This window comes from Semicossyphus pulcher, unplaced genomic scaffold (assembly GCF_022749685.1).
Source record: "Semicossyphus pulcher isolate SPU_LCO1_2020_fin unplaced genomic scaffold, fSemPul1.0.p SCAF_13, whole genome shotgun sequence".
Taxonomy (NCBI): domain Eukaryota; kingdom Metazoa; phylum Chordata; class Actinopteri; order Labriformes; family Labridae; genus Semicossyphus; species Semicossyphus pulcher.
In genome coordinates, this window is record NW_027211637.1 from 7944917 (window position 1) to 7956980 (window position 12064).

Below are 12064 nucleotides of genomic sequence, written 5' to 3' on the forward strand. Positions count from 1 at the left end.
TTATCATGGTTATAGATCTTTATGCACATTTGCACTGTTTTTGCACTAACTCTGCTCATCATGTTTAAATGTGCACTACCTCCATACAGCCACTATTCAATGTTGCAGTGTATATTTTGTATTCTTAATATTTTGTACTTTTAATAGCCTTTATTTTTATTTTGTCTTTTAACTTTATAACTTTTGATGCCTAAAATTTATCTATCTATCCATTCATCCATCCAGTAGGGCCTGTTCCAGAAAGCAGTTGACAGGAACCATGAATTCTGAGTTGACCAACCCTGAGATGGGAAACGCCTAATATATGTTGACGCTAAGATCGTGCATGGTAAATGGAAAAAAGCAATCATCAACACAGTTTCGACACTATGATTCACCATGGTAACGTGTCTAATATCTTTTTGCTTTTTAATTAATAATTTGAATGTAACTCGTAAACTTTGGTTTATGCCAGTCACCCTCCTTTCATCTATAAATTTGGTTTGTTGATATTAAGCTTATATTAGACTTTAAATTTGTCCTAAATATAAAATACAAAACATAAAGACAATAATATATAATAAGTTACATCCCTCCACCACTGATGATTCTGTGTTCCTCTTGAATTGAAAGATCTTTTTGGTCAGCATTTTATCTTGCAACTGAAGAAGTAATTAATATCTCTACACAACTCGCACAACTCCCCTCCTCATTACTGTAAATGCATGCAACCTAATAAACTACATCAGTTTGATTGGCGTTCCGTTGATAGAATTGCTATCAGAGGCACCTTTATAACCCCATACTTCTTGCTGTGGCATAATGAGATCCTGCTATGGGATCATAAACATGAGAAAAAAAGCTGCAAAAACAAGATAAGGACACATTTTCATTGTATTAATCACAGAACCTCATTCTAGGATACAGAGGAGCAGTGATGTCTGACTACCACTTTTAACAATGCAAGTCTCTAGTTCAACTTTTCTTTTGTAGAAATCATGCACAGCAGGAACCTTTCAGGGAGGATTATTTAGACTTATTTGCCCCTTTAATCCCATTGTTCATTTAAACTGAAATCTTTGGATTTATAGTTACTTATTACTAATTATATAATTATTACGTTTTCATTTTAAAGGTTCAATCCAGTGGTTCAGTATGGCAATATCAAAACAATTGGGCACTCCAAAGAGACAGCTAGGAATAAGAACAGTCAAAATTAAAGCCATAGAGTCAGAGATATTCTGATTTTGAAACCTCTAACACTCAAAAATACTGGACAGGACCAATAACTGATGACATCATCAGTTTTATTTAGCTTAAATAAGCTCCTCTAGAGCTCCAGAGGACTTAACACAAGTGTCATTACTGACTTAATAGTTCTTCTTATCATGATTAAACTGACCTGGATGTTGTAAAGTGGTGCAGGGACCCTTTTAGCAATAAGATCTTGCTACATTACAAGGCAATGAGGTATGATTGTTATCTCTTTTTATCAAGAATGTATATTAAACTCTGAAAAGAGTCCTCAACAAGTAAATACTGTAACAGTAGTAGTAATAGTTGTAGTGCAAATGCAACAAGCATTACGGTAAATCAACACAGCAGATCTTTCAAAATCACATGATGGTAATCAGAAGAGGAGGAACAGGAGCTTAGCCTCCTCTCTTCACTAGATGTAATCATCAATTTAAACATTTTCCTTTGCAAGACAAAGTTTTGCATGCATAAAAAATGGAAGGGTCATAAGTAAAGTACACACATACATACAAGAAAAAGCTCAATAGCCAAGTGGAGAGCACTTCCTTTATTTAAATATGTCATCATTGGTTTAGCCTGCATACAGTAACGTATCAGCAAATTACTACACAGTACAAAGGTGGACTGCTGCCACACCAGTTGCAGCTTTGCCAGTATGTAACATCAACAGCCATGGTCAACATCTGACAGCCAGGCCAGCATATTCCTTCTTTTAAACTCCATTTAAAACTATTCATTTGAGATTTTTAAAAAATCACTAGGGCGCCTGTATGTCAGCATTCTTACCACAGACTTCAGTTAGGCAGTGTGGTTCCTTTACTGACACTGGCAAACAAACAAAAAAAAAGAAAGAAAAGCATCATCATAGATTATACATTAGCTTTGTTGACCCTCAGAGATAGAAAGTTGGCATCTGAAAAATACATGATTGTAATTGTTACACAAAATAAGTTTGGGGGAGGTCACAATTTGATTGATTCCTCAACCCCCTTTTTCTAATTTTCAAGCACATCCTATTTTTTCAGAGAAAGAAAAAACTCCAATTGCTGTACGTGAACACAAATCCTGTCTTTGCACTGTTCGACCTGTGTATGGCTTTAAATGGCGTTTAAAGACTTTGCGAGAAAAGAACATAATAAAAACACAAATCGTTGCAAAGCTTTCATCATGTACATACTAGGGTTTCCATCGGGCCGGGAGCATGCAGACAGTGCAAGGTAGTAACCATGTGTCTGATTAGAGTACTTAGGCACACATTAGAACTATCTGTAACTGTGATTGGTTCTTCTTTGAGCCAATTACCCCAGTCTAACTCACACTTCTCTTAACATATTAAATGAAACTGAGAACACAGTGGTACTATATATAACGTAACAAACTGACTTCCTGTGAAACACCATTAAGGCCTCCCACGACTCAATGTTTCCGGACAGGAAGCCACTTAATTCAACACTAAGCCCTATCTCTATAACAGAAACTCATTTCATATGCTATAATTTTAAGCTGTATAAGGATACAAACGTGTGCTTTTCATTTTCTTTTCTACACTTTTTTTTGTTTCTGTGATATAACAAGCACCAAGTCCCAAAAAGTATAATGTTAGTACACATGGACTCATAAGAGATAAATGTCCCTGCTAGTGGTTCATTGGTATTTTGTACTTTTCAGCAAAACCATGCACAACCAACACTTCAAAAACACAAAAAGTAAGTAAAGAGAAAAGTAAAGAGCAGTTCAAAAAGAAACTCAAGATTAAGAACATGGAGGTTTGTAAGGTTATGGCCCATAGTCTAAGGAGGAAGAATATGATGGAAAAATATAATTCACTCAGTCACAGAGACAAAATAACACAAACTGTCATAGTCTGATGAAATAAGTAGTGGAACTATAGACTCAAGCCTCTTATAGAATCAAGTGCAGACTCTCCTAGCTTCTCTCCAAGTCACCCAGGTAGGAAGTCACCTGTGAAGACAGCAAGAGGGAAAATTCAGCACAAGTTAGAGCAAATAACCACATCTTAACTGTTTTATGATCATGTTTATTTTAGTCAAGAAGAGACATTGCACTGTGGGTAACAAAACCAGGAAACGACTCTTTTTGACTGCACACTTCAGTGATTGTCTATTCACACATTCCGAAAAAATGACACACATCCTGCACTATCATATTGTCCACTTTTAACACAAAATGGTGCTTCTATTACCATGGTAACTCAATGATCTCTTAAAGGGAGCATGTCAACATTTACTGGTAACAGCAGGAGGTATGTATAACACCATTAGTCCCATAACATAACAGTCACATGAATTTTTGAACCCACCCTAAAAACACATTTCAGTGAATGATATCCTTATTTCCGTGTAGGCTCCACGACAGCACATTCATTTTTCTGCTAAAACATTTAATGCACTAATTTGATAAACATTTATTTAACTAATGTGACTTTCTAGAAATCTGCTCCATTCGTCACCTTACTTAAGATTGTGAAATGGGGTCCCAGATCTCTTTGGTTGAGCTTTTATTCAAAGCTACCAAGGACATATTTCAAAGGGCTACGGCTTTAAAAAAAAAAAAGGCAACATTCAGCGTGACTGCTGAGATATAGGGAGACCATGCTCTCCCTGAATGGTACAAAATTTAACAACTATTATAAGGTTCAGAATTAGTGTGACAGTACTAAATGCCTGGTCAGACTGGTACCGTAAACACTGCAATTTTAATTAAATTAGTTGATCAATTTGTCCATGAATTCATGGGTGCAGAAAAAACATGCAAAAGCCTCGTGTGAAGTTCATCTTTGGTGACCTTTGAGCTGCAAATGTGATGCAAATTCACCAGTAATATAATGCGTTGACAGTGCACACCTTTAAAGCTCCTGTGAGGAGTTTGTCACTGGTTATGAAACAAACTGAAATTAATTCTGATGACTCCATATGACCTACAAAAGCAAACCAGACCATCAGCAACGAGATTGACTATTTCTATGTAGTTATTTTAAATGCCTGAAACTGCTGGTGGTGGATAGGTTGTCAGACGAAGCGATGAACTGCACGCGGCCTTTGTTTACATTTTTCAGGGCTTAAATTTAAAGTGAGTGATACTTATGACTGTTGAAGCAAGCAGGACGAGATTGGTAAAATCCACCGCTTAAGCATGTACAGGACAAAATCAGCAAAGAGATTAGAAGTACGGATTTGTCCACAGAGGGCGCCAAAATCAACATAACACGAAAGTTCCTCACAGTGAAACGTGTTCTTCACCATGCACTTTTATTGAAGCTCCTCAGCTGAAGTATAAACTGCTTCACAGAAGAGGAATTGTTTATAGGCAGCTGCATATATTAATGTAGCCTACTGCCTCTCTTGAATAAACTTTGTTATGTTGTTCTGTTAGCAGCCTAGTTAATGAGCTTGCTGGCCAACACCATTACCACCTATTTTAAGCTGATGATTTCCATCTGTCTACAATAAGAATGTGATTTGTAGGTCAGACCAACAGTAAACGGCAGATTGATAACTGTTGTACATTACTTACACAAAACAAAAAGAAATGTCCATGACTGTTTCTCATTCCAAACCCAGCAGCTCAACGTCAAAGATGAGGGTGGCGTTAGGAGGAATGATGCCTGGGTGGCCTTTGTTTCCATAAGCGAAGTCAGGTGAGCACGTCAGCTTGGCCCTTTGACCAACACTCATCTGGAGGTACAAAGAACAAGGGGAAACACACAGAGAAGGGAGAAAGAGACAACAGGAGGTCAGCTCAAATAAGATACAATTAAAGTGAAAACATATCTTTTACTATTAATCCCTCCTTCTTCTTTTGGGATTTTGATTGTATCAGTGTCAAGTTTGTTAAACATGCTGTGGGACTAGAATGTACAATGAAACTATAATTGGGCTGGATCAGTCAAGAGCATGGCCATCATCAACTCAAAAGAGTTAGACGACCATTTGTCTAATTATCCTGAATCGTGGTATTTATTGCTGCTTGCAACTTGAATATTGTGACATGACTTCCTCTGTTGACCACAAAAAAATTTGAATATGCAATCACTATATTTTCTTTATCTACCCCCCCCTTGCTATCTTGCGCAATGATTGAATGACATCACGCAAGCAGACAGTACAATTCACCAGCTATCCCATCTTAATGCTACACAGCCAGTTGTTGGTTCTGTGTGTGTGCTGTCTTGGCCCAACTGTTGTGGTTTTAATGGAAACCTTGGTGAGTGAAAGCTTGATAATAGCACCACATAAATAAATGAACGTATTTCTGCAGATGAATTACTGGCATTGTCAGCATCAAAGTGCGTTTTCTTTCTTCAGAGCGAATCGCTTCTGCCTCTGAATCACAACTGTTGAAGCAGTTTAATCGTATGGCTTTTTCCACGAAGCTGTATAAAAAATCTGTAGTATGCCAAGTATATCCTTTTCTTAGGATGTGAATGAATGCAACTTGCTGAATTTGTATCAGTTACAAAGCTGACATTTACATTGATCAAAAGACTGCGATGCGCAGTATGCTTCCAAGCCTACCTGAACTACACCCTCTTCCCAGCCTCGGATCACTTCCTGCTTGCCGATCTTGAACCTGAAAGGCTTGTCCCTATCACGAGATGAGTCGAACTTGCGTCCGTCTGTCAGGGAGCCTATAAACAGAAGACGGAGAGAGAGGCAGACAGTCAGAAAGAAAGCGGCGCATCTGCCAAAGCAGAATGTTATCATGTAGGCAAAAAATCCAGTCTTGACCTCTGCATATGCACAACGCTACAGGATTTATGGCTGAGAGACTTTCAGTGGCAGATTCTTTAAAAGGTACAGACAAGACAACGATAAAAATATTAACTCTCTTCACTGCAACAGTTAGTATGAGGATACAGTATAATTAACTTCTTTTTTTTTAAACTTGGAAAAAAAAAAAATTCTAAGCTTGTCAGACATGTATATTGCCTGTTGTATATTAAGACATGCACAAACAGGACATGCACTATGTCAGAGTGAGGGGGCTGCAAATGCACATGGATTGCCCCCGAGAAGTTGGAGATTTGGTGTCTTGCTCAACGGCATCTCAACAGTGCCCAGGAAGGGAACAACCAGCCCCAATTTCATACTTGGTCCGTACCGGGACTTGAACTGGCCACCCTCCCAAGCCAAGTCCCTACAGACTGAGCTACTGTCTACCCCTAAGATTGTCAGAGAAATCATTGAAATCAATGAGAGTGACGATCATTTACAGTATTATAAGTTATGATTAAAAAGCACAACATCTGTTTAAAAAGTTACCATAGCATGTAGGAGTGGGAATTGCATGATAACTCACGATACGATGCGCGATATGTGGCCCACGATAACGATAGTATCACGATACAGCGATTATGCGATAATCGATATATTGCAAGACAATCATATAATGATCACAATATCTGATTCACTTCTTCTTAGGGCACTTCATTTCCATTCACATTACCCTCATTTATGTCATAAGCCCCACCGTTAGGAGTCATGAAGTATTGATGCGGTGAGTCAAATTTGTAGGTAAATCTGTTTACAGCGCTATGTTTTTGTAAATTAAACAATTAAATCATTGATATTTGGCACCAGCCTATCGATAACTGTATTGCACGAGTCAGGACAACAATATATTGACGTATCAATATTTTATCCAACCCCTAATGGAATGAGCAACTATAAAAAATGTCAGTCAAGCAGTTACAGGCAGGTAATGGGAAATATTCAAGTACATTCCAACTGTGTCTAAGGAATATAAGTGAATCCAGGGATAACATGAGTTTGCTGCTATACATGAAGTTGAAAGTTGATCGTATGATCAACTACTACCAGTATATATCTAAGGAGAGCTGTTTTTATATCTATGTTAAATAAGCAACAATCAAGAACAACAATCGTTAGCCTCTAGTAGTTATACTCTCTAACCCTTTTAATATTTGACCCTTTGACAGTAGAAAAAAAGACAATTACAGTTGTAGGAGCCATTCATTCTCATTGTGTATTTCTGTGTATATTTTGCTGTCTACACCAGTTTGCCACAGGTGGCAGTGTAGTTCGGTGGTGGTAGGTGGAAACGACAAGGGGCACAAGGGAAACAGCTGACAGTTACGCATGGGTGAGGGGAAGAGCACACGGCTTTTACCGCTCGTCACGCTTGATGCTCATCGTACTCTCACAAACTCCATACCGGTATCAGACACATTGAAAACATAAGTTCACTGTTTTATTGTTGATAAATGGGAACATCACCCAACAGTAAATACAGCTCGGACATTCCTTATTTCTGGACAATCATTAATGGAAGCGCGTCAAAAACATGGTCTCCCTCCCACATCCAGCAGAGTGACTAAAACAGGTCAAGATAGTCATAACAGTAGTCTGTTTTTTACGTGCATTAATTCTATGTCTTTGAAAAATGCCAGCTGCAGCGTCTTGATGGCAAGTTGAAAAGCATCTGCAATACACTGGAAAATATTTTAATTATTATTATTATTATTTTTTTTTTTAATTTAATTTAATTTTGTCTTAAAAAGTAGAAACAGCAGTAGGGCAGAGAAGAAAAAAATTAATGGTAAATGGTGAACACCACAGGACCGAGAATAGATCCCTGCAGTCTGCCATTCGTATTCATCAGTAATCCAGGCTCAGGTCTTTAACAAGAGTAAATGCTTTTTCTAAATCTTCTAAATATTGTGGCACAATGTTTCCTGCTGTCTAAACTTGTTGTTAAATCATTTAGTACTAGACTGACAACTGAGCTGTGATAACCTCTAAAGCCAGATTAGACAGATTGATGTGGAATTTTGAGATTGAGCAATAGTTAGGGGGAACAATATTATCCAAATAAAATTTGACTTGATTGTTTAACCCCTCTACATCTGGCTACTGATGAGGACTGATTCCTTGACTTTAAGATAAATAAGCAATTAGTCCAGTTTTAATAGTGTTTTTTAAATGTGCTGGTTTGTTGACTATAAAAAGGGAAAACTTTTGAAATCTGAAATAAAAGAAATTACATGACTATCACGATAAATGATATGATTGTTCATTTAAATTTCTTGTATCCCTCTGTGACCACTAACCCAATCTATTTGGTAGTACTTGCTGAAATTGTTCGTATAAGACCTCTTTTGGAAAGGATTAAAAACAGTTGAATAAAGTTTGAGTTGTTTTTCCGATTTGACATTGTAGGCCATGGAAGTATTTTAAGGGTTTTAGAAAAATCTTTGGGTTTCATTGTGGCAATCAGGAAAGCATGAATCCACAGAATACCACCCCTGCAAAAATATACTGTATATAAAAATGATTAGCACTGGCAAGGCTGGTGGTGTGATGTTTTGTATTGTGGGAGAAGGTGCAACATTGCACTTATTGTTACGAACATCAGGGGGCAGCTGCCAAATTGCAGCCTCTGATGCAGGCAGTGGCGTGGGTGTCTTGTCCTCCTCTGGACATCTAGAAAACAGCCTAATGTAGGAGCTGAAAGGTCCTATAAAAGTATCAAAGCCAATACACAGAATTTCCCATCACTACCAAACAACAAAGTGTTGACATTTTCACACGCCGGCCATTTCCTGCAAGCCGAGACCAGCATATCCATGTTTTGATCTTCGCTTGGATGTCTACATTTAAAAAGGCTTGTGTAATGGAATATCCTGTTTCAAGTCACATTTCAAGGCTGCTTTGTAGGCTGACAGGAAGGGGGACCGCCCTGAGAGAAACCCTGTAGTTTGAGTGAGAGGAAAAAAGAAAAAAAGATGCAGGCTCATGCCTCAAAAAAAATTCACAGTGCAAGGCCCAAATCGGGTCTTACTTCCAGTTACGTAATCTTGAAGCAAAGAGGCTTGTATTACAGAGTGAGTTATGTCTGTCTTACCAGGCAGAAAGACTGAGACCAGCATTGCTAAAGTAAGAACAGGTGCGTACAGATATACAGTCCAGCACACTGGGAGGCCAAATCCATCTGAAATCCCATTTTGCTGCAGATTTGACATGATTTATTATTTGTGCTGTTTTTAAGTTGTAGCCTATTAAATATATTTCTAGACAGGCTAGGGGCCTGGTTCTATGAATGGCAATGAAGCCTGTCGGTAGTTCCACCCTCGTAGACCAGAAATAAATACCTCAACATGGCTACTGAATTGGTTGCAATGAAATTTAGTCCTGACATTCATGTTCTCCAGAGGATGATTCCTGATGGCCATCCCTTTCTGATAGTGCCGCAATCAGGTTGACATTGTGGTCTTGAGTCAGGTCTCTCACCCACGTATTGGGTAGATTGCAGTGATATTTCATAGAATCCCTTTCAAAATAAACTGAATTTAATTTGGTAATCCCCTGATTTTCCTTTAGCCACCATCATCAGCTCAAAGATTGTATTTTCAACTACAACCACATACAAAATGACCAAATACTCACAAAACTAAGAATATCCATCAGCCTCAGCTTTACTTTGTGTTTAAAAGTAATGTGCAAACGTTTAAATTCTTACATGCTAAACTAAGACATCTACATTATGACTGTTGAACAGCAAAATGTTAGCATCTCATTTGCACATGTCAATATGTTGAGATTAGCATTCAGCTAAACGCACAAATATGTCTAAGTATGTAACTGTGAGCTTAATTTAGTTATGGTAGGAAACAATTGAAGCTGAAATAATAATCCTAGTAATCCAGTAGTTTATCAACTAAATTAATTGGCGACAACTTCAATAATAAATTCATAATTTTATATGATTTTATACGCAAAAATGGCATACACTCACTGGGTCTAGCTTCCCTGTGCATATGTTTTTAACCTTTTAAGATAGTAATCTTTAGGTCTTTACATACTGTCTTAGGTATGGGACTGTTGTCGAACAAAACAAGACATGTTTAGATGTCAGCCTGAGCTCTGGGAAACTATTTTGGTTCTACTTTGCTGACATTCTAAAGACAAAATTATTAATTGATTAATCGAATAATATGGTATGATGCTGTATGCTTAAAAACACAGATGACACAACTAATTACAGTATAGAATTAGGTGACACCATATAGTCAAATGGAGGTACAGGAAGCATACTTCAAATATTTGGTGTCATGTGTTGAAAACATACTACAGGAATAATAGGCTACTGTAAGCCATTATTGCAGTCGCACAGACGGTTATAATCGGCTCAACGAAACGCCACCAACCCCCCCAGAAAGTCCAACAAAGACCTAAAAGCGCCTGAAATCAGACGGTATTTAAACCCCGCTGTCTGCTCTGTCTGTCTGGGCCTCTGTGTGAACCCTACGGCGGAATCCGTCTGCGTCTCCTTTAATTTTTTTAAATAAATCCCTAGACAAGACAAAATACTACACTATCCCCTGATGTTCATGGGACTTGAATGCAGCGCTCGGTCCAAACTAGAGTGTGCATTATTTTACGCATTGGGGAGCTATCACCGATTCATACCACCACTGCTTCTGATGTAAACATTATCATATGCGAGTATTAGGAACACAAATGTGCTTCCAGGGAGTGAAAATGTGGTGAAGGGGTTAAATTTTCATGCTGCGCAGTCGGTGACTGTCATGCCTCTTTGCCCTACTGAGAAATCATTCATTGCTTGGAAGATTTGAGGGTAAAAATGTCTGCTGTGCATAGTTGAATGTACTCCACAGCCTGTTAAAGTGTTTTAGTTTCGATATTATAATGCTGCTGTGAGGATTTCCAATTTGTGCTGTGATACTTAGAGGATTACACTGCTTGGCTATTTTTCATACGGGTGTAGTAGACAGTTGCCTACAGTCATCACTCCACTTATATGGCCTTCATGAGTACAAATAACCAACAAGAGCAGCTTTATGTGCAGAATTGGTCCATGCATACAGAGTTATAAGTTTCTTATTTAAAACTCACCAACATAATGCACCACACACGTCTGTCCTTTTTTGGGGAAAGTCCTTCCTGTGGAGAAACCAAAGAGGCGCTTAATATAACGGACATACTACGCAATTAAGGCGGTGTTTCTGCGGCTGCATTAAATATATGCAAACAGAGAAGTGCAAATGTGCACTTAGTACTTAAACAGAAAAACGTTTCCTTTTCGTGCAGTCGCTTTACCGTCGCCCGGGGTTATAGTCTCGATTTCGACTCCCATTTTAGCGGTGTTTTCTGGAGCTGTCCTTGCACCCGGCAACACTCTTCCCTTCCCGCAGTCTGTCTGTCTGCTCCTCCAGCGGATGTTCTCAGCTGTCTGTCTGTCTCTCTCTCGCTGGATCTCTGCGGGCAGACCAGCGTCAATTACTCATATTACACGACAAGCCTTCCGCCCACAACCTTCAAAATAAAACCCATACGGAGAGATTTCGATGGAGGTTAGTTGTGGTCTTTGTACAAATTAAAAGTCAAAATAGAAAAGTGATCAAATGAAAAAGATTTGTATTAATTACGTGATGGTTTCAGGAAAACTCAAAACAAATGTGCACGTTAGTGTAATTTATCCGAATATAGAAACATATAACAATTACAAAATGCGTATTTGATAACATACTTTATGCTGGTTTTAAAATAATTCTAGTGGGCTACAAAAGGAAAACATAGAAATGAGAACCGTACAAACTTTCTGGTAAACTTTTTTAGGAAAAAGTTTGATTTGAAGGCCGACTTTGGAGCACTTATTTTGGAAAACAGAAACACATAAACATCAGATTAATATCATACACTACTCACTACTAATAAAAGATACGCATTTTTAAAAAGGCACACTTAATCTACCAAAAATACTAGATTTTCTTAAGTTAAATGTTTATATATATATATATATATATATATATATATATATATATATA

At 37.9% G+C, this 12064-nt stretch overlaps 1 protein-coding gene across 1 annotated transcript; it reads right to left on the reverse strand.

Moving 5' to 3' along the window:
• Positions 1-1768: 1768 nt before the first annotated feature.
• On the reverse strand, positions 1769-11490 carry fkbp1ab (FKBP prolyl isomerase 1Ab). Its single transcript, XM_069660896.1, has 5 exons — positions 11337-11490; positions 11133-11180; positions 5772-5884; positions 4771-4931; positions 1769-3198 (listed from the first exon to the last, which is right to left on the reverse strand). Exons 1-4 carry the CDS (start codon positions 11371-11373, stop codon positions 4803-4805), a joined length of 327 nt encoding a protein of 108 aa, XP_069516997.1. The 5' UTR covers positions 11374-11490; the 3' UTR covers positions 1769-3198; positions 4771-4802.
• Positions 11491-12064: the final 574 nt, after the last annotated feature.